This window comes from Lepidothrix coronata, unplaced genomic scaffold, assembly GCF_001604755.1.
Source record: "Lepidothrix coronata isolate B3197 unplaced genomic scaffold, Lepidothrix_coronata-1.0 Scaffold425, whole genome shotgun sequence".
NCBI classification, from domain to species: Eukaryota; Metazoa; Chordata; class Aves; order Passeriformes; family Pipridae; genus Lepidothrix; species Lepidothrix coronata.
In genome coordinates, this window is record NW_016690605.1 from 35141 (window position 1) to 56709 (window position 21569).

A 21569-nucleotide genomic window follows, 5' to 3' on the forward strand; every position below is an offset into this window, starting at 1 on the left:
CAGCTGCCTGCAAACCAACCCGGACGGCTCCGGCAGGAAGGTGGAATTCATTTTCACAGGTGTGTGACCCCCTTTCCTCACAGTTCCCATCACAATCCTCTGGTGCCAGATCAAAACCAACACCACACAAAGCCCTGTGCTTGGAGCTGTTTCAGGAGCCATCAGCAAAGCCCACAAACCTTTTTTTTTTTTTGGTTTTGTTTTTCTAACAAGAAGCTGTTAAAGAGACGCTACAAAGTTTGCAGTTTGCACCAGAAAACAAAAATTCTGCTCCAGGTCTCAGCTCCCCATAGTTGAGGCTTTTGTGTTCAGACCCCTTAAGCCACTGTCTCCCCAAACTCCGAAGAATTTTCTCCTTCACCCCTGAAGAAATGAGTGTAAAAAAATCCACAATCCACTGAAGTTAGAAAAGAACAAGTGTAAATAGCTGAATGCTGTCATTTCCACACGGATCTGGAGGACCTACACCTGTACTCGTGAGCTCAGAACAGAAGAGAGCCCAGGATTTGCCTGCTGCTTGGGACTGCTGTGCAACAAGAGCTGTCAAACCACCAGGCACATCATCTGGCACCAAAACATTCTTTAAAAGGAAGATCTAAGACATATCTGGCTAACTCAGGGGGACAAGACAGACATCTGGCTCCGGGAGAGCCCAGACTTCCCGGATGGAAGAGACAGCACGAGTGAGTAATTCAGCTCTTACCTTTACCAGCTGCTTTATCTGCACACCTGAAAAAAAAAACACAAGACCAAGTATAAGAGCCAGATTTTGCAGCACAGGGGCAGAAACAAGGAACTACACAACACGCAGATGAGCTCCCCAGATTCCCAGTGCCTCGCCCTGGGATCGCTGCTTTCACTCCCTCATGCCAAGGTGGATTATTCCAGCGGCAGGGAGCTGAGGGGAACTCCAGGAACATCCAGCAGCGAAGGGCCAGCCCTGCCCACCGTAGCTACACCCGAGCCAGGGGGATTTTGTGCTTGGGACAGGGCAGAGCAGCTGCGCTCCCAAAGGCTCCACGCGTGCACGTGGCCGGGGTCCCGCTCCGCGCCGAAGGTGCAGGGGGTGCAACATCTTCCCCCGGGAAGCTGGACCCCGCCGCCCCCCTCCCCGAGAAGGACGGGGCCAAACCGCGCTGGCTCCGCTGGGCCCCGGGACAGCGGCCGCGGCACAGCCGGCGGCTCCCGGGACGCGGCGCTTCCTGGGAAGGGACCGGCGGCGCCGGAACAAAGGGGCGGCGGCGCGGGGCGTCCCGCGCCCGGAGGCGGCCCCGGGGCCCGGGCGCGATGCCGCCGGATCGCCCGCAGAGCCCCCCACGCCCGGCCCCGGCCGCGACCCCGGAGAGGTGCGGGCCCAGCGGCGCCGCAGGGACTCACCCGGCCCGGGGGCCCTTCCTGGCCGCGGGCGGCGTCTCGGCGGCGGGCTGCTCGGCGGCGGGCCGCGCCCCGGGGCTGCTCCGCCGGCGCCGGGGGTACTCGGCCTTACGGCGGCGGGACGCGGCGGCGGCGGCGGCTCCCCCCGCGGCCGAGGCGGCGGCGGCGCGTCCGCGCTCCCGGCCGCCCCTCAGCACCCGGCTGCCGCCGGACTCCTCCCCCTGCTCGGCGGGCGGCGGTCGGCGGCGGCCCGAGGCGGGCGGCCTGTCAGCGGCGGGCGGTGGCGCCGGGGCGGGCGGCGGCGGCTCGGCGGCGGCGCCCCCCGGCTGCTCGGTGCCCGCCGGCATCGGGGCGGCGGCGGCGGGGCCGGGGCGGCCGCGCTCCTCCCTCGACGGGACGGACCCGCCCCCGCCGCCCGCGCCCAATCAGCGCCCGCCGCCCGCCTTCACGCGCTGCCCCGGCGCGCCGCCGGCCCCCGCACCCGCCAATCGGCGGACGGGACGCGAGGGACGGCCCCGCCCCTAACCCCGCGAGACCCGCCTCCCCCCCGCGCCCGCCGCGCTCCCGCCTTCCCCCGCCGCTCGCGCGCCGCCCCGGCCAATGGGCGGCCCGGCTGGGGCGGGGCCCCGCCCCCTACGGAGCGGCCGCGCGGCCAACCAGCGCGCGGCTTCCGCGCGCGCGCCCCGGCCGTCCCCCGCCCCCCGCGCAGGCGCCGCCGCGGCCGCCGCGCTCGCGCTCCCGCTCCCCCCCCGGGCCGGCCCCGCTCGGCGCCCACTCGAGCGCGGCCCCCGCCGCCCGCCGCCCCGGCTCGGCCCCCGGCCGACGCCCGGCCCCCGGCACCGCCGGGCTCCCTACCGCCGCCGCTGTGTGCGCCCCTCCGCCTGCCCCCGGGGGGCCCCCTTCGCCCCGCGGGCGAGGCCCGGCAGGGGGAAAGCCGTTCGCCGCCCCGGCCCCGCGCGGCCGCTCCGTGCGGCGGGGCTGCGGCGCCGCCCGCGGTGCCGGCGGGGCCTGGCGGCGGGGCCGCTTTTTGGCTGCCGCTTCTCCTTTAAGAAAAAAAAAAACCGCCCCGTCGGGCGGCGGGTGAAAGTCGGTGACAAAATGGCGGCCGGCGCAGGGGGGCGGGGCCCGGGCCGCGCGCCCCGCCCACTTCCGTCCCGGCGCGGCGCACGCGCGGGGCCTGCCGGGAGCTGTAGTTCCACGTGGGGCGGGGGAGGCACCGCCTCCCGGGGGCGCTGCACCTTCCCGGTTCACATTCCCGGTTCCCGTCACCTGCCCCGAACGGCCCCTGGCAGCACCCCCGGGACCGGCTCCGCGGCAGGACCCGGCCCTGCGTTCTGCAAAGCCTGTGTTCCTCCCCAAAGGAACCCCGTGATGCGGTTCCACGTCCCGGTCCCCGCTCTGTGCCCGGTGCCGGGAGCGGGGTCCCGGTCCAAGCAGCCTCAGTGTCCAGGTGTGCCCTGGGACCTGGAGCGATCCCTCGTGTGCGCCCTTGATCCCCCGGACCGGGAGCCGCCCGTGGGGTTGGGCAGGGGGTTGTGCCGTGGTTCCTCGGCGGTGGGTGGCTTGGCCGACCTTACCCACATTTTACACATCTGACTCACATTCTAGGACAGGAGAACAAAGGGTGACATTCCCACGCCAGGAAATTCAGCTTTTCCCCACAGTCCTTGAAAATATTGGCTAAACTGGCTGGATTTCTCTTCATTCCTCTACACGGGTCACCAGGGATCCCCATTCCTTATCTAAATCCCTGCTGCCACAGCGCTGCTGTGACCCCCGCACGCTGTCCTGGACGGGAGCGTGGCAGGTATCCCAGCCCGTTCCTGCTGTGCCAGAGCGAATGGAGAGGGAGCGACACCCCCTCGGGCTGCGTCTGGAAGAGCCGAGCAGGGGGAGCTGCCCTGGCTGGGCATGGGAAGCTTCTCTGCTTCCCCGTCCACTGTTCATCCCAGGGGAAGGAAACTGGGAAGGAAACAGCGCCCCTCTGGAAAAGGCGCCCCATCGCGGCAGCAGAGCGAGGTGCTCCTCATCCTCTCTCCAGAGGCGGCAAAAATCACCGGGGTTCGAAGAGCCCGAGGCGTTTAGCTGGTAAATCCTGTTTGCTGAACCGGTTCCCACCAGCGAAGAGGGCTCCGGCCGCCCCGCGCTTCCTTCTGCTCCCGGGTTTCGACTCCTGAGCTCTGTTTCGTGTTCCTAGAAGACAAAGGTGTGTCCAGCTCTCCCTTCCTCGGTTCCTCTAATAAACCACCTCACCGTGGAGTAGCTGTTCCTCTGAGCAAGACATTGAGCCCAGGGAAGGGGGGGAACCTGTGAAAGTTAAAGCAAAGCTCAGGGTACTTGCACGGGGATTCCTCCTGTCCCTGCCAGACCCAGGCAAGAGGCTCAGCACAAACCTTCCCCACAGCTGCTGACCCGGACCGGGTCTTGCTTTCTGTCAGCCCGATACCAACCTGCTCTCATCATTGTCACGACTGATTTCCCCTCTGCAGGCAAGGCTGGGGTTGCTTAATCCTGGTTGAGCCATTGCAGGGGGGCAGAGCTCTGGCCAGGGAGCAGCTCAGCCTTTTGCCTCCGAGGGGCTTGTAAGGGGGCAGTTTTACAATGAGGAGTTCCAGCGCCGGCTCCTCGTGTGCCCTCGGGCTCACAAGTCCCCAGCGGGGAGAGTAAATCACTGAGAAGGCTAAAAATAGCCCCAAACGTTCCGCAGGCAGGAAGGTTCTGGTGCGTGCGGGGAGGGAAGCGCCTGACGCAAGGCTGAGCGATACCAGCAGTGCCCCGGCTTGTCTCTGGGTGGCTCTCAGGATTCCTGCCCTGAAACACGTCCCGGTGAATGTCCCGCGGGGCTTTCCCCGAGGTGCTGCCGGGCTGGATGGCGCTGCGGCGAGCAGGGAACAAAAGCGCCGTCACCGACGTGGTAATTAACGTGTCAGTAATTCAGTGAACCCCGCCGGGGCAGCTCGAGGGGCTCGGGCCCGGCCCAGCTGAGGGTGCAGGCGGGCTCAGCAGGGCCCGGGAGCGGGGCCGTGGCGGTGTCAGCCCGGCCCGTGGGAGCGGTCGTGCCTCGGCGGCCCCGGATGCTGCGGTTCCCCGCTCACACGGGGGTCGTGGCCCCGCCGAGAGGACGCGCTTGGCCACGCAGCCTTTGCTCCCGAGGTTTTTCCGGCACCCTTGAACACCCGGGGAGCCGGACTAAGGAAGAGCCAGGCCAGGGCATGGTGAAGCTTTGCTGGTAACCAAGGGGCCGGAGGTGTTATCCATCACCTACAGGGCGGTGCCTCCTCCAAACACCCCTACAAGAGCCCAAAGGACACACCAAGCCACGTGCACATCCCCTGCACCCACCTCTGGCATTAACCCCCCCCAGCCATGCTGGGGGGGCAGGGGCACTGAGAGGGGACGACAGACCAGCCCCCCAGGTTATGAACCAGTCCCTCGGAGCTGTTCCCACATCCACTGGCCACTCCCAGGGGATTTCTCTGCCAAAAGGGCATTTGCTCTTACCTGGGAATCCAAGATGAGGCTGCAGTAGCACTCCCCAAAAGGCACTGCTCTGTCACACCGTCACAGGGATGCCATCCCTTGGCACACATGGCCAGTGGCTCCTGGAAAAGGCCTGGCTCTGCAGGACACCCGCGCTCCGGTTCCCAGAGCATCCCAGTTTACACCCAGAGCTCCTCGGACAACTCGCTGGCCCATTTCTTCCCTCTGCAGCCCCAGCCCGGGGCTGTTTGTGGCTCCCCGTGCCCCAGCTCTGCCCCGTCACACGTGGTGTGAGGCGCAGAGCCCACAAAGGGAAACCCTGAGCGACACAACCCGGCACAGGGGGCGGAGGCGGCACCGGAACCGAGCGCCTGCACGGCCCCGAGCGCCAGCTCACCTCCCTGAGGGTGCTGCCCCGGCCCACGGGACCCTGTGCCAGGGCAGGATGGAGGATTTGGGTAAGCTGGAACGCTCCAGAGGCGATCCTGCAGCCAGGCTTGGCGTGGGGCCGTGCCTGCAGCGCCTGGGGGGAGCCTTGTCCTTCCTCTCCCCCAGGACCAGGTGGGGATGCTCTAAGGGGGCAGCAACGGGGGCAGCAATGGGGCCACGCTCCCTGCAGTGCCTCCCCCATCCCAGGGGGCTGATGGGGTGGTCGGGCAAGAGCTTGGCCAAAAATGGAGCGAGCTTGAGAGCAGGAAATGGGCCGTGGCAGCGCTGCAATCCCGAGACTGCAGCACAACTTCTGGGGTGCTGAGAGCTGGCCCTGGCCTGGGGCGGGTAAGCAGCTGTGCCATGGTGGGGAGGGAGGGGCATTCCCTGTTTCCTGATGTGAGGGATGGCCAGGGTGGTGAGACAGAATTGGGAAGAACGAGCTCTCGGCCCTTCCTGGGGGAAGCAGCGCTCTGGGTGCATGGAACCCACCGAGGCTGAGCCCTCCCCTTCCAGGGCTCACTCACGCTGGATGAAATGAAGGGCTGGCGGATGTTCCTTGGTGGGCCAGGGATGGTGTGCAGGGACAGGACCCTTTGCCAGCGGTGCCCACGCTCCAGGAAGGCTGCAGGAAGTGGTGGGCACATCCTGCACCGAGGATGGGAATCTGGGTGCCCTCGGGGCACTGGCACCTGCCCGACAGAACCTGCTGGGATGCTCCTTTTGCTCCTGGGATTTCAGGAGTGGTACAAGACCTCCCAAGGGGGTGGCAGCAGGGTGGGCAGCCAGTGGCTGTGGTGCCTGAGGGGAGTCTCTCTGTGCAGATGCTTTGCTGGCGGAACTGGAGCAGAGCTCCCTCCAGGCCTCCAAGGACCCTGTGTGGCAGGGACCAAGCTCCTGCCAGGATCCACATGCCCCCCGTGGCTCTGAGCCTCCTGCCTTGGCAGCCCCAAAGGTACAGAGGCCTCAGCACAGACCCCCTCAGCTCGTGATGGAGCTGCCAGGGGAGCTTGGCTGCAAGGCTTTGTCCTCCCAGGTGCAGCTGCTGCCTCAGGCTCAGTCTCTGGGAAAGGATTTGGAGACAGTGTACAGGTAAATATGGCCATGGGAGGGCAAAGCCATCTGGGGGTGCCCACTCATTGCTGGGATGTGCCACCTGGGGTCACCTCAATGCCCGAAAAACAGGTCCTTCTGCGAGCTGGGGCAGGTTGTGCCCTGCATCCCTGCTGGGGTGAGGGCTGGGCTACATGTTCTCTGCAGTGGTCTCTGGGAAAGGGCTGTGTTGGTGGGGCTGGAGGGGTCTCAGTCCTAGAAAAAGTGGAAACCTCATCACCGCCCCCCCTCTGCCGTGTCCAGCAGCCCCACCCCAGTCCCACAGCCCCCACTCACGGCGGCTGCCCAGCAGCTGGATGAGCTCCTGGCCGACCTGGGCCACATGCAGAGCAAGGTGAGCTTGGCCCTGGGGAAAGGGGGTTGGGGCCTGACCTTCACCCAGCCCTCACCGTCCTGCTCCCCGGCAGCTGTCCGAGCAGGGAGCCGGGGTGCCCGCGGAGCCCTCCCTGGACAACATGCTGGGCAGCCTGACCCGGGACCTGCAGGAGCTGGGCATCACGGCCGCCCCCGCGGGGGTCTGCGCCGGCTGCCGCAAGCCCATCGCCGGCAAGGTGAGCCCCCCGCCGCCGTCCTGGCATCCCCTCCCCTCAGCATCCCCCCGGAGCCGCCCTCAGCCTCCTCCCGCCTCCTCACAGGTGCTCACAGCCCTGGGCAAAACCTGGCACCCCGAGCACTTCACCTGTGCCCGCTGCGGGCAGGGGCTGGACAGCCAGCCCTTCTTCGAGCAGGGCGGGCGGGCGTTCTGCGAGGAGGACTATCACCAGGCCTTCTCCCCCCGCTGCGCCTACTGTGCCGGCACCATCCGCGAGGTAAATCCCCCCCTGTGCTCCCACACCCCCTCCCCGCCACCGCCGGCCGCCTCACCTCACCTGTTCCTGCAGAAAGTCCTCACGGCCTTGGACCAGACCTGGCACCCCGAGCATTTCTTCTGCGCCCACTGCGGGAAGGTCTTCGGGGACGAGGGTATGTCCCAGGGGACGGGCGTGACAGGCCTGCCCCCCACCCAGGTATCCCCTGCCCTCACACCTACCGCCCCACCCGACATCCCTCCACGGTCTTTCCCTTGCCTCCTACCCCAGGCAAGCCCACGTCCATGCCCTCTGCCCACCCACCCCTGGTGGGTGCCCATCCCGCTCCCCTCTCCGCAGGGTTCCTGGAGCGGAACGGGAAACCCTACTGCTGCCAGGACTTCCTGGCCATGTTCGCCCCCAAATGCCAGGGCTGCGAGCGCCCGGTCACGGACAATTACCTGTCGGCCCTGCAGGGCGTGTGGCACCCCGAGTGCTTCGTGTGCACGGTGAGTGTGGGCGGCGGGGCAGCAGGGCCCTGCCCGGCGTTCCTGAGGCCGTGCCAGCCTTTCCCGGTCTCCTTCCCCCCAGGAATGCCTGAGCGGCTTCTCCGGCGGCTCCTTCTTCGAGCTGGAGGGTCGGCCCTACTGCGAGCTGCACTTCCACCGGCGGCAGGGCACCATCTGCCACGGCTGCGGCCGCCCCGTCACCGGGCGCTGCATCACGGCCGCGGGGCGCAAGTACCACCCCGAGCACTTTGTCTGCACCTACTGCCTGGGCCGGCTGCAGAAAGGCACCTTCCGCGAGTGGGGAGACAAGATGTACTGCCAGGCCTGCCACGACAAGCTCTTCCTCTGACCCCCCCAGCCTGGGTGCCCCCAAACTCCTCCTCTGACTCCCAGCTTGGATGTCCCCAAACAAACTCCTCCTCTGACCCCCAGCCTGTGTGTCCCCAGACAAAGTTCTCCTCTGACTCCCAGCCTGGGTGCCCCCAAACTCCTCCTCTGACCCCCAGTCTGGGTGTCCCCAGACAAAATCCTCCTCTGACCCCCAACCTGCACGTCCTCAAACAAGCTCTTCCTCTGACCCCCAGCCTGGGTGCCCCTAAATAAGCTCTTCCTCTGACCCTCAGCTTGGATGTCCCCAAACTCCTCCTCTGATTCCCAGCTTGGATGTCCCCAAACAAACTCCTCCTCTGACCCCCAGCCTGTGTGTCCCCAGACAAAGTTCTCCTCTGACTCCCAGCCTGGGTGCCCCCAAACTCCTCTGACCCTCATCTTGGATGTCCCCAAACAAACTCCTCTGACCCCCAGCCTGTGCGTCCCCAAACAAACTCCTCCTCTGATCCCCAGTCTGGGTGTCTCCAAACAAGCTCTTCCTCTGATCCCCAGCCTGGTGTTCCCAAACTCCTCTGACCCCCAGCCTGCGTGTCCCCAAACAAACTCCTCCTCTGACCCCTAGCCTGCGTGTCCCCAGACAAAGTTCTCCTCTGACCCCCAGCCTGGGTGCCCCCAAACTCCTCCTCTGACCTCCAGTCTGGGTGTCCCCAAACAAAATCCTCCTCTGACCCCCAGCCTGGATGTCCCCAAACTCCTCCTCTGACTCCCAGCCTGGGTGTCCCCAGAAAAACTCCTCCTCTGACCCCCAGTCTGGTGTCCCCAGACTCCTCCTCTGACCCCCAGCCTGCATGTCCTCAAACAAGCTCTTCCTCTGACCCCCAGCCTGGGTGCCCCCAAACTCCTCCTCTGACCCTCAGCTTGGATGTCCCCAAACAAACTCCTCTGACCCCCAGTCTGGGTGTCTCCAAACAGGCTCTTCCTCTGACCCCCAGCCTGGTGTTCCCAAACTCCTCTGATCCCCAGCCTGCGTGTCCCCAAACAAACTCCTTCTCTGACCCCCAGCCTGGGTGCTCCCAAACTCCTCCTCTGACCCCCAGCCTGTATGTCCCCAGCACAGTCCCCAACTTACCCCTGCTGAGCCCAACATGCCTCCTTTTGTCCCACCCAGCCAACTGTCCCCAGCCCTGCTGGTGCCAGGCATCCCAGGCACCATTCCTTGCCCGCATTCCTGCAAGACATTCCTGGCATTGTCCCTACCAAGCCACACATCCTGGGCATCGCCCCCTGGACCTGAAGCAATAAAACAGCCGGTCCTGCCTTTGCTCTGCTCACTGGTGGCTTTGGGGACAAAGGTGCAAGGCAGGGTGGGAGGGCTGGGAAGTGTCACCCTCAGACAAGAAAGGGTTTGCCACACAACGACACCTTTGGGAGTCCTGGAAAAGGCCCTTGGTCCCAACAGCAAAGCCAGAAACACCCAAGAGTGCAGCCAGGGGGGGCAGGCACACCGACACACTTTAAAAACTTTATTTATATAAAAAAATCATTTTGTTTTCAAAGCGTTACAAGAGTGTGCACAGGAATCAGACAAGGAACGGCTTGGTGCTTCCCCCTCCTCCCCTCCTTAGCCCCCCTCCCCAGCGGGGCCGAGGAGGAGAGGAGGGGGACGCTGTCTTTTTGGTTCATTTAGAATTAAAAATTAAAAAAGGAATTAGTGTTTTACAGATTTAAAGGAAAAGAGAAGAGTTAGACCCCAGAACAAAACCCAACCGAGCTGAGGTGGGGCTGGAAGCAGGGAGGGCCCAGCTAGTGCTGGGAGGGGGATTTGGGGCAGGAGCAAGGTGGCTCTGCCCCTGCCACCCCCCCACACCCCTCCCGGGGGGAGCCCCGGGCTGGGAGGGCTCCTGCTCCAGTTTGCAGCCTCCTACAGAGACTTCCAGTTGCACAGGGAGCAGCAGGGCCCCCCAGAAGATCACAGCACGTCAATGTGCCCCAGCACCACAGCCAAGAGGAGGAGGAGGAGCACATCCCAGCTCCCGTGGCAGCCCAGGCTCCCCAGGCCTGGATGGCAATGCCCTGAACCCTCTCAGTGAGGGCAGGGGGGGGTGGGTTCCCCCCAGAAACAGGCTCCCAGCCCCACTGCAGACAGGGAAGGCTCCCGGTGGGGAAGGGAGGAGTTCAGCCCTGCTGGAAGCCCAGGGAACTCCCCTTCCCCAGGGACAGTACGATTCAAACAGCTATTTCACAGTGGCAAAAGAAAGGCACGTGTCAAGAGAAAGTCAGGGGGGGCAGCGCCGTGGGGGTCCCGGCTCCAGCCGCCCGGCACGGCGCGCCCCAAGCCCTCTCCCCAAAATCCTACCGCGTCTCCTCCCTCCGCAGGGACCCCTCGCCCCCGCCCCAGCACTGACCCTCTTCCCCACATAGGATCCTCCTCACACAGGCACCGGGTGGGAGCCGGGGCTCCCCCATCCAGACCCCTCCGCAGGATCCAGAGCCACATCCCCCCTTCCCACGCCCCCCGAAGCCTCGTCTAGAGCAAAGCAAGAGAAGTTATTGCTGGCTGCTGGCTGTCCTTCCTCTCGCCCTCCCCACCACGGCTCCAGCCCCTGGACCCTGGTCCTGCAGCCCCCAGGGAGGAGGGATGTCTGTGCTGTCCCTGGCTGAAGAGTGATCCCGCACGAAAAAAATACATCCTATAGGCAACGAAACCAAACCAAAAACAAGGCGGCGGCGAGTGAGGTCCCAGTCCCTGTCCCTGCGGACGCCCTGCAGCAGGGGGAAGGCGTGGGAGAGAAGGCAGCTCCTGGTCAAGGCAGAGATCCGAGTCCTTGTGCAGCATCCACGCCGGCTGATCCGGCAGAGTCAGGCAGGAAGAGGTTTTACCCCTCGGGAGGAAGGAGGTGGTGGTGGTGGAAGACGGGAGGAGGAGCTCTCAGTCGTGGTGTCCCGGGACGGGGAGGTGCAGAGGCCCAGAGGAGGCCGAGTGGTCTCCGGGGAGCCGGCCCAGGCATGGTTTGGCTGGATGGTTGGCACAAGGAGTCCAGCAAAAATTCCAACAGTAAGACAAGGTAAAAGTCGGTCCATTCCACCATGAAGAGTTATATATTTATATATATAATATATTATCAACCCAAACGGAGCGGAGGTGGGCAGGCCAGCTAGATCTTCTGCTGTGGAGAGAGAGGGAGAGGCGTTAGCAGGGCTGGGGGGGGAGCGAGCGGCGGAGGCAGCACCACGGCAGCAGAGATCGATCAATGGGAGCAGGATTTGGCTGGCCAAGCACCCCTAACAGCACAGCAGGATCTGTCACCACTGTCAGATTGGGCAGGACACCGCGGGACATACCGACACGGGGGAAAGCACAGCAGCTTCTTCCTCCGCCTCCTCTACCTCAGGCTGCGGCTCCTGCCCCTCCTCCTCCTGCTGCAGACACATGGGGTGTTAGTAGGGGCGAGGGGGTGGGGGGGTGTTAGTTGTGGGAGCCCAGCTCTCCCCTCCTCCTGCCAGCCAGGACAGTGATGTGGCATCTCCTGCGCCCCTCCCTCGTCAGGGACAGCTGCTCACCATCAGCGGTGCTGCCTTCACCGGCTCCATCTCTCCCAGGTCACCGGATCGCTCCAGCGTCCTGCTGTGGTCCCTCTCGTTGAGTGTGGAATAGTTGTCTGGAGCGGGAGAGGGGACAGTCAGCTGTGTCACCTCCAGGGAGGGCTGCCCCATCCCCACAGGAGATGCGAGCTCTGCCCCCCTCCCTGCACACTGAGGGGGCGAGAGGCCCCCCATTCCAGTCCCTCTCCTACCTGGTCCCATGTTGCTCATCTGGATCTCCTCCCGGGAGGATTTCTTATCTACAAGCACGGGAGAGCAGGTCAGGGACAGTCCCTGAGCCGTGGAGGAAATGCCACCTGCCCCAGCTGGGGGAGCCCAGGCCCAGCTGCAGCCACAGCTCTGTGACCCAAGGACACTACAGGCCCTACCAGTGACAACCCCAAGGAGCCACCTAAAGCCCAAACTGAGGGCCTTGATGGCCAGGAAAGCCAGCCACGGCCCAAACTGATGGTGACGGCCCTGTGCGAGCAGCTGTGGCTGCCAGGGAAGCCCAGGCTGAAGGGCAGGGAGGGGACAAAGGCCAGCTGCCCTGGGTACCCACATGGTGTGGGGGGATGATGGTGGGCACAGGTGCTGAAGGCAGGCACGTACCTGTTTTTTGGTTCCTGTCGATGAGAGGCAAGGTGCTGTCATCAAATGAGTTGCCTCCCTGGGTCCGAGAGGCATTGCTCAGGTTCACCTATAGCAACAGACAGTGACCAGTCACATCTTGGACCCAGATGTTCCTTCCCCACTGGCACATCCCACCCCTCCAGCACCAGGATGGACCCAGGAGCTCTCCCACAACCCTTGAGCAAGGGGCTCAAAGTAACCAAAGGGTGCTCGAGCCCCCACCACACCCCCATTAGAGCAAGGGGGTCCTGCCTGGACTGGGGCAGTGCCCAGCGCTCCAGGAAAATGGGTAGTCCCTGCTTTTGGGAAAGAAACTGAGCCCAGGAGAACCTTGTTCTTCAGCACTGCCATGGCAGAGTTCAGGGTGACAAAATTCCTGCCTGTGGAGCCACACGCTGGTGTGGGACACAGGGTGTGACACTTCAGAGTGTCCTGAGCAGAGCCTTCCTGCTGGCCATCAGCTGAGGAGCCGGGACATTCCCCTGAGGCACAGGGGACACCTCTGCGGGTGCCCAGTCCCACCAGCAAGGCCAAGGGCTGCAAACCAGTCCTGCTGAGCTCCAGGAACACCCTTCTCCCTGCTGCAGGACCCCACCGACTACCCCAGCCACCACAGGGCATCCCCACACCTGGAAATCTGACTTCTTCCAGCCTTCCTTCTCGAGGGGCTTCCGCAGCTCCTTGTAGCCCCAGACTGTCTGCAAGACGAGGGCAGCTGCTCGGACTTCTCTCTCTGAGCGGTTCCTAGGAAGAGGGGAAGGAAGAGACGTTTGGAAACGGTCACAGCCCGGGGGAGGCTGCTGGAGAAGGCCCTCTCCACCCCTTGGCATCACCCTTTGAGCAGCGCCTACCCAGATTTGTTGATCAGCACCAGCTTCTCAATCCCCTGCGTTTCCCGCAGCTTCTTGGCGGCCTCGAGGTTGTCCACGATCACTTCGTTGATGGTGTTGAGGATGGACACCACCGTGTCCTCAGAGAGGTTTTTGGCAGGGGTCTGCTGGCCTCCAGGCAGGTTCTTCACCAGGTTGGGGATGGCGTGCTTGCCTGGGAAGGGGAAAGAGCTGGGCATGAGCAAGAAAGAACAGGACTGCTGGGAAAACCAGCGCGGAAGGCGACAGGCGGCCCATTTGCTCTCGAGAGGAGCAGCGGGCAGAGGCTGGGCTGATCTGTGCCCACACGCTCCCCCAGCAGGGCAGGACGCTCCTGCCCGGCCCGGGGTGGGTGTGCAGAGCTGTGCTCACCGATCAGCTCCTTGTTCCGCAGGTCCACGGCCAGGTTGCGCAGGGCGCCGGACGCCGCCTTCACCACGCGCTCGCTGTCGTGGCTCAGCAGGTCGGCGATGGCAGAGAGCCCCTTCTCCTGGCGCAGCGCCGAGCGGATGTACCGGCCGTACTGCGGGGCAGGGACAGCACCCCCGCGTCACCCGGGGCTGGGGACACCTCTGCCAGCCCTGCCACCCCCCCTCGCCACGCTGCACCCACAGAGCCCGCTCCCACCCCAGGGCCCCCTCACGGGCCAGGCCAGGCTTCCCAGAGGGTCTCTGCATACACACCGAGGTAATGCAGGTTATTATCTTCATTCCCTGCCCCCAGGAGGGCACGGGCAGCTGGCAGTGAGCACAGAGCCCTTCGCAGCACGGGGGACCCCGTGCACACCTGGGCTGTGCCGTGGGATGGTGGCTCCTGGGGCCACGCAGGAAGGGAACAGCCCGGAATGGCATCCACGGTCCCACTGCCCCCACCACGGGCAGTATTCCCAGCTCCCCGGGCTCTTTCCCTGGACACAGCCAGCTCCAGGGGCACTCACCGTCCAGCTGCCAGCACACAGGTTCTGGATGGCTCCCGCCGAAGCCTCCAGGATGGCTGGAGTCTTGCTCTCCTTCAGGAGGGAGATGTATATCCTCACCACTTCTGGCTGGAAGAGGAGCTCGTAGCCTGCCAGGAGAACACGGGTGGGAAGCGCTTACCCCAGGGATCCACCAGCACCTGACTCATCCAAGGGAGCACTGCTGGCCAGACAAGGCTGGAAGCTTCTACCCAGGCTCCCTGGAGGCAGGATACCTGGCACAGAGGGGCTGCCCCAGGGTACCAGATCTGGGATCAGGGACGCCACAGCTGCCACCCACGGCACCCAACACACCACTGCGGCTCCAGAGGGAGAAACTTGGGAAAGACCCCAAGCTGTGCCCACCAGCACCCCTCACTCTCAGAGAGGGAGGGCTCAGGCCCACAGCACACAGGCAGGGATCAGGCCTTCAAGCATCAACATGCCCAGAAGTGACTTGTAAAGCAGCACAAAGGCTGCAGTTCGTAGGTGCAAGGCCAGGTTTTCCATCTTGTCCTCCCCTGCCTTGAGGGATGGCCCCAAAGTCAGAGCAGGTGCTTCCTCAGGCTTCCAACAGAGATGGGAGCTGACTCTTCCCACGGCTCAGGTCAGCCTAAGGAGCCACCACCACCATGTATTTGAGCTGCTCACAAGCTCAGGCCTGCCCTAAGTTTCCTTTGGTTCCTCTGGCTCAAATCTTTGTAGCCCCAGGAGCACTGGGGTCCTCCTGGGAACCACAGGGTGCTTTGGGGGCAGGAGGAGCTGAACTCAAGCCCTGGGCTGGTGCTCACTGCTTGGCCTGTGATTCACTGGCAGCAGGATGCTTGTCCCCAGAGGTTTTTTGTGGAATGACCCTTCCTCACGCTCATGCTGGAGAACACTAAAGGCAGAGATTTTGGCTCTAAATCCTGCCTGCTCTTCATGCCCAGGAGAGAAGAGCGGGCAAGAGGGCCACTGTGCTGGAAGTCTGAGACCACCACAGAGGGCTGTGTCACTCTGCTGTCCCTCAGCCCCTGGGGCAATAGTTCCCTCTGAAGCCTGTCCTGAGCCAGCACTGACCTCCTCTATGCACAAGCATCCTCTCAACTGCTAGCAGAGCTCGTAGTTTTAACAAGCCTTTGGGCAGCCAGGAACATTCCTGCTCCAAGATCAACCTCTGCCCCTTGGAGAGGCTCACTGGGGGAAAAGCTGCCCTAACACCCAAGGCCAATCATCCAAGGAACACACCTTTGGCTGGAGTTGTTCTTTTCGGAAAATCCACTGTGTCGGCACCAGGGTCTTCTGGGAGCTTTTTACCTTCAAAAAGGACAAGTGGAGAGGCGTGAGATTCCTCCTCTCCCCACCCACCCCGGCCCACCAGCTCTTTGCCACTTGCAGGAACAAGCCCAGAGGCTGAAGCCAAGCGACCAGCACGACCAGCACGTCCCAGGAGGGGGCACTGGGGGCATTAGCCACACTGCAGGCAGAATGTGCCCAGCAGGGGATGGGGGGGGGGACACACACAAAGAGAGCTGGAGAAAGCACCCAATCGAACCATGGAAAAAAAGTAAAACCAAGAGCGCACTCACCTCTGGAGAACCACTCGTCTATTGGTGAGGCGGAGAGAAGGACAGGAGAGAGGGGAGGCAGGAGGAGAGAGGTGCCGACAGCGTCATGGGGCAGATCATTTGGCAAGAAAGCGAAGGGAAGGGGAAGGGGCAACACAGGAGAAAAGGGAAGGCGTGGAGTTAGTGGAGACGTAGCCATCACCATCCCACCACCAGAGACACCCAGCACAGCCTGTGCCAAACGCTTCGGGCGAGCCAAGCAGCAGCTCCCAGAGCCAGGGACCACTGTGCCCCCGGAGAAAGCTGCAGTTCAGGCTCCACGTGAGATGCCCAAGTCGGAGCACAGAGACCCCAGGCCACCCTCCAGACGTGCTGCAGCAGGGCTGTCCCTATCCCTTCCCTCCCTGCCGCTGCTGGCCCACAAACCTTTGCCCTTCTTGGCACCGAAGCAGCTGGCGGCGTGGGGCCCGGCGTTGTTGGCAGGGACCAGGGGAGTCTCCTGGTAGCGCTCGGCGTGGGGGATCTCCCGGTGCACTTGGTAGGACAAGTTTCTCAGCAGGCACACACAGTTCTCCACCAGCTGGGGAGAGAACCAGAGTTGTCTGACTGGGAGCAGCACCCCAAGTCTCCGAGTGAGGGCTCAGCACCCGGCACCCGAGAGGATGTGCAGCTTCATCCCAGATGGATGAAGCACGCCCCGCCCCAAAGCTGGCACGACCAGCGCTGCAGGCACGAGCTCGTACCCCATGGGCCAAAAACCTCCCTGCCATAAGCACAAAAGGGCCAAGGAAAATTCAAGCCAGCACCTCATCCAGGTAGATCGAAGAGCCCTGAGCCAGGGGACAGCAGTTTGGGGGTGAGGGACAAGCAGACCCCTGCTGGGGGGCCAACATTCCTATCCCAAACTGCAGGGTGAGTGCCAGACTGGTCCAACAGTGCCAGGTACACCCCACACAGGCTCTCCCTTCCCTGACTCCAGCCCCACCGTGGTACCTTGCTGTCCGAGTCCTTCTGGCCGATCTCGGACTGCACGATGTAGATCAGGGCGTCCACCAGCCCGTCACATTCCCGCAGCTTCCGACGGGCCTCGCTCCGCTCCGAGCTCACGTTCCTGGCAGGCAGGAGAGAAACGTCATGGCAGGGGCAGCTGAGGGCAGGCAAGGGGCAGCCCGCATCCCACAGAGCTCAAGAGAGAAAAAGGCTCTTGTAGCTCCCCTCAGCGAGGGAAACTGCTCCGAAATCAAGGTCTGCATCACCAGCAGCTGTCTCCGCAGAGCTCCAAGAGCTCTGGCAGTCCCAGGAACAGCCAGGAAGGAGCGTTGCAGCCCAGACCCAGGCCGGGGCTCTCCCATACCTAAGGCAGCCGGCGGTGTTGGTGAGCACCGACTCCCACTCGATGTGGCGGGGTTTGGAGTCCTCGTTGGGCTCCCGCTCCCAGCCGGAGCGGGGAATGACCACCTCGTCGGTCAGAGCGTGTAGCGCGTGATCCACGATGGCCATCTTGATGGAGTCGTGCGAGGACAGGTTCCACAGCGTCCCTGCAACGCCGCGGGCGCGAGGTGAGCGCTCGGAGACCCCGACCGCAGACCTCGCCCGCGGCGCCGCCAGCCCGTCCTGCCCCGCCCGGAGCCGTCACCTGTGATGACCTCCGTGAGGTCCATGTCGTGGGCCTTCCGCAGCAGGCGCACCAGCGCGGGCACGCCGTCGCAGTTCTTGATGGCGATCTTGTTGTCCTGGTCCTTGCCGAAGGAGATGTTCTTGAGGGCCCCGCAGGCGCCGTAGTGCACCTCCTTCTTGGGGTGGTCCAGCAGCCCCACCAGCACGGGGATGCCCTTGAGCCGGCGCACCTCCGTCTTCACCTTGTCGTTGCGGTAGCACAGGTGCTGCAGGTAGGCGGCCGCGTTGGACTTGACGGCGTCCAGCCGGAAGCTCAGCATGGCGATCACCTCCGGCAGCTCCGGCTGGCGCCAGTTCCCCGGCGCCGGAGCTCCCTTCCGCAGGCTGTCCAGGCTGGCCAGGCTGCCCCGCTCGTGCTGGGCCAGCGGGGCCCAGTAGTACCGGTCCGGGGCCACGTCGTCCACCAGCATGTCTTCGTAGCTCCTAGGAGAGAGGGCGGCGGGCGTCAGCACACGCCCAGGCCTTGCTGGAGCTCCTCGTAAGCTCCTTGCTTATCCCCCTGTGACAGCCTTGAAGGATTTGTTCCTACATCTATTCACGCCAATCCTCCGGAATTACATCTGTTCCTCAAAATAAGTTCTGCCCCTTCGGACCGTAATTCCTTCTCGTTTCGTCAACTAAGCTGTCCAGTTCTCACATTTTCCCAGCTTTTCGACCTACTTTTTTACTTCGACCTCCATTTTTACACGTAGGCCCTAAATCAGTCATTTTTACATCAGCTGGTTAGCGGTGGATTTACTTCTCTTCCCCACCAAGTTTTCCATCTTATCTTCTACGGTCGGGGCAGAAGGAATTGTTCACAGCCAGACCTTCAGGTCTGATCCAGGATCGAAAGAGGAGGAAGAAATTTCCAGCCCTTTTCATTACCTTTTCCTCCAACCCACTAGAAGGGATGAAGCTGAATCCTGGTCTGATGCCTGTGGAGGCAGGAGCCAGCCCCAGGGCACAGGCAGGAGCCAGCCCTGGAGGCAAAGTGTGCTACTGCCTGAGGGACAGGCACCAAGAGACACCTGGGCTCCAGGGATCAACCTCGTGGCTCCTGGCTCGGGCCCAGGGAAGAGCCCTGGTCCCACACCCTCACCCGGGCCAGGAGCAGCTCACCCTCAGACTGGCAGCGCTGGGAATGAGCCCCAGCAAGCACATGGAAGCTCAAAGTGCAACTACTGCCCCCCATGCTGAAGTGACACTGAACAGCCCATGACACACACCCCACAAAATCCCTGATTCTCCCCTATTTCTGCAGTCACTGCCAATATAATCCTTCCCCCACCCGGGCAGAGGAATCCAGTGATTTCCAACAGAAGGAGATGGGAGGGGACGACTCTTGCCCCTGCTGTGCCAGGGCACTGAGGACACTCAGATAAGACCCAAGGAGAGGTTTCCACCCTCCACCTCACACCTGCCCCAGGAGCTGCTCAGCAACCTCTGAGCTCCCAGACCAGGCACAGGCAGGGAAAGGTCTGACATGATGGGTGGCAGGTCCTGCTCCTGCCACCACTTCCCCACCTACAGCCTGTGGTACAGAACTTGCCAAAGCCACCAGACACAGCCACGTGCCAGTGCTGCCAGCAAGCCACTGACACTTGCCAGCAGGGCTGGCAGCCGATCCCGCTCCCTTTCCAAGACTAACTCCCTGAATGGAAGCCCCTGTCCCACCGTGAATGTCTCAGTGCCCCTCCAGGCAAGATGGGGCTGTCAGGGAGGGGAAGCACCCCCCTTCCCTCCTCCCTTGCAGAGAGGGAGCTCTGGGAAGAGCCCCAGGGCAGGGACTGGTGCTCTCTGTGGCCGATGGCAGCCAGCACTCGCTGCATCCCTGGGCTCAGGGCACTCCTTCTGCTCCAGCGTTCCTGGCCAGCTGCCTCCCCGAAGGAAGTCATTAACAGCCAGGCCCCTGCTCAAGACAAACATCTCTGAGGCAGGGGGGACGCTGCTCTCCCTGCTCCCATTCCAGCGAGCTGGGCAGAGAGTGCGGATGGTAACTGAGAAGGTGGGGGACAAGCCAAGCTCAACAGTGCCTGGATTCCACAGATTGCTGTGATCTTTATCTGCCTGCCCGGGGAGGGAGAGCCGGCCCAGGGGCCCACCAACCCATCCTTCATACCCTGCACTGCCCCCGCAGGACAAGCTGACATCCCCAGCAGGGTTGTCCTTGGAAGTGGAACCTCCTTGCTCTGTTGGACCCAGGTCCCCAAGTCTCCCACCTGGTTGCAGCTCCTGCACTTGGCTCCTGTAACTCCCCTCCTCCAGGACCTGGAGGGGCAGGAGCACAGACACCTTCCAGCCCAGCAAAGAGGGCTCGTGGTCTCAAAGGCCACACAGGGAGGGCTGGGTGCTGGGCAGGGCACAGCCCAGGGAAGGTTCGCAGGCCAGAGCCTCTGTGGAACGCACCTGTGTAACCCCTCCTGCCCAAGGTGCTCACTTGAGGGGCGAGACGTGACAGCCATGTGCCCAAAACTGCCGGAGCTGGCCTCTCCCAGGCTGCCCGAGAAGGCAGAAGCCTGGAGCAGCCCTGCCTGCCCTCCTCCAGCCGGCACAAGCTGCACAAAGCGAGGCGGCCGGGGAAATCCATCTGGGTGAGCAACCGCCCCGACTGGTTCGGCACAGCCCCGCAGCACTTGTGCTGGCACCAGCCACAAGGACAGACAAAGCTGCTCCTTCAGCAGCCAGGAGCCAGCGTGGATTCACAGTGCCTAGATCGGGCAGATCTCCACAGGGGATGGCCGGAGCCTCCTCTGCCCCAGGTTGCCTCTGGTTTATGTCCCAGGAGCTCAGGCAGCCTGCGCTGAGCCTTACTTGCCTGGCTGGGCCCACCCTGGGGCACTCAGGAGGTGCACATCCATCCGAGCTTGCCGAGATCGTCCTCTCCCCATCTTCAGGAGCCTGGCTCAGCCCCTTGCTCCATTCCTACCTCCCCACCCCTGGAGCCACCCCCCAGCACCTGCCCAAACCCTGCCTGACAGCCTGGTCGGGAGCAGGGATGGGAGCAGAACAGCGCCTATGTAGGAGACAGTTGACACAGGAGACCAGCGGACAGGAGTCATGGCCTCAGGCAGGGGACATTCCCGGGTGCCTGGCAGGGCAGGAAGGACCACCAGGACCCTCCTCCAGCCCCCAAGGGCAGCACAGCATGGCAGGGCAGGTGCTCTGCAGCCAGGCTGGGGGAGCCGCCATCGCCACAGACACACACAAGGGGAGAAACTGCTGCTGCTGCCAAACAGGTCGAGCAGCTTCTCCCGCCCTGCCCTGCAGCAGAGTCGGGCTGTGCAGGAACCAGGAACGCTCCTGGGGCACCGTGGGGCTGAGCCCTGCTCACCCCAGCCTGGGCTCAGCTCCCCTCCCTGAGGCTGCCCTTGGCTCGGGGAGAGCACGATCACGGGGCTGCTGCAAACCTGCACAGCAGGGTGATGATACAGTGGGATACTCCGGGCTGGAGCACAGACAGACCAGCCAGGTGGCACAGAGGGAAGGGCCCGGAGCTACATCCAGCTGCCCAGTGGAACTCCTCGCTGCGGGAGGACCGGCTCAATTAGCACCCGGGTCTAACCACCAATTAAGCAGACAATTAGAAGCGGATGCAAGTTTTCTCCCGCGCGAGCCGCCTGTGACTCAGCTCACGGTGTTGTGTCCACCATCCTCCCTCCTCCAAGGAGCGTGAGGTTCAGTGGACCCCACAGCACCCCCCAGCAGCCCAGAGCCTCCTGCTCCACGTACCTGAGCCGCCGCCGGGCATCCGAGGGGGTGCCCGCCCTCCTGGCCGTGCCGTAGTCGGACATGAGCCCGTAGTCCACATCCTCGAAGCCCATGCTGCGCTGGTCGTCCTCCAGGCCGTACGGCTCGGGGTGGAAGTGGTTGAGGTCCATGTTGCTGCCCCCGACGCGCACCTGGGGCTGGGGGCCGTAGATGTCCTGGCGGCTGGGGGCGCGGTAGGTGTCCATGGAGGGACGGTAGCGCTCGTCGATGCGGGTGACGCGGGACAGGCTGCCGTAGCTGTGGTCGCTGCCCGGGTAGCCGTCCTCGTAGGGGCGGCCGTAGCCGTCGGGGTAGTGGTAGTTGCGAGGGAGGGTGGCCGTGCCCGCCTGGCTCAGGTAGCTGCCGGGGCCCCCGTTGCCGTTCTTGCGGAAGTTCCTGTCCATGGTCTGGACGTAGTTGCTGGTGACGGGGGAGGTTTCCAAAGGGAGCCCGTCGGGCCCCACCGGCACCTGCTGCACTGTCCGGGTGGTCACGGTCTTCACCACTTTCTTCACCTGGAGGGGGTGACAAGCGTGCAGGACACGCTCCCGTAA

The 21569-nt window shown here is 63.7% G+C and overlaps 3 protein-coding genes across 15 annotated transcripts in view; 1 reads left to right on the top strand and 2 right to left on the bottom strand.

Moving 5' to 3' along the window:
* The window catches only part of ZFP91 (ZFP91 zinc finger protein), a 13365-nt gene extending 11644 nt beyond the window's left edge, over positions 1 to 1721 (bottom strand). Inside the window, exons 1-2 of one of the 2 annotated variants that reach the window (XM_017839498.1) lie at positions 1378 to 1721; positions 704 to 729 (exon numbers count right to left, since the gene is read on the bottom strand). In XM_017839498.1, coding sequence (XP_017694987.1) covers positions 704 to 729; positions 1378 to 1721 — 370 coding nt within the window. Of the gene's footprint in view, positions 1 to 703; positions 955 to 1377 lie in introns of those variants that run through there. The other variant, XM_017839499.1, reaches the window with a different exon arrangement.
* A 2483-nt stretch (positions 1722 to 4204) lies between these two features.
* On the top strand, positions 4205 to 8123 carry LPXN (leupaxin). The gene is made up of 10 exons (XM_017839483.1): positions 4205 to 4288; positions 5800 to 5845; positions 6108 to 6196; positions 6305 to 6375; positions 6640 to 6730; positions 6804 to 6947; positions 7032 to 7205; positions 7278 to 7359; positions 7545 to 7693; positions 7776 to 8123. The coding sequence occupies exons 1-10, from the start codon at positions 4205 to 4207 to the stop codon at positions 8040 to 8042; spliced, it is 1197 nt and encodes a 398-aa protein (XP_017694972.1). The 3' UTR covers positions 8043 to 8123.
* Positions 8124 to 9531: 1408 nt separating this feature from the next.
* Positions 9532 to 21569, bottom strand: part of CTNND1 (catenin delta 1) — a 28882-nt gene continuing 16844 nt past the window's right edge. For 4 of the 12 annotated variants that reach the window (XM_017839485.1, XM_017839486.1, XM_017839487.1 and 1 more), the window contains exons 6-20: positions 20998 to 21530; positions 17246 to 17709; positions 16964 to 17147; positions 16603 to 16720; positions 16036 to 16189; positions 15631 to 15648; positions 15290 to 15358; positions 14045 to 14172; positions 13480 to 13630; positions 13090 to 13282; positions 12868 to 12982; positions 12218 to 12305; positions 11818 to 11865; positions 11585 to 11682; positions 11204 to 11440 (exon numbers count right to left, since the gene is read on the bottom strand). In XM_017839485.1, coding sequence (XP_017694974.1) covers positions 11336 to 11440; positions 11585 to 11682; positions 11818 to 11865; positions 12218 to 12305; positions 12868 to 12982; positions 13090 to 13282; positions 13480 to 13630; positions 14045 to 14172; positions 15290 to 15358; positions 15631 to 15648; positions 16036 to 16189; positions 16603 to 16720; positions 16964 to 17147; positions 17246 to 17709; positions 20998 to 21530 — 2466 coding nt within the window. In that variant the 3' untranslated portion in view covers positions 11204 to 11335. The other 8 variants (XM_017839497.1, XM_017839489.1, XM_017839492.1 and 5 more) reach the window with 7 other exon arrangements.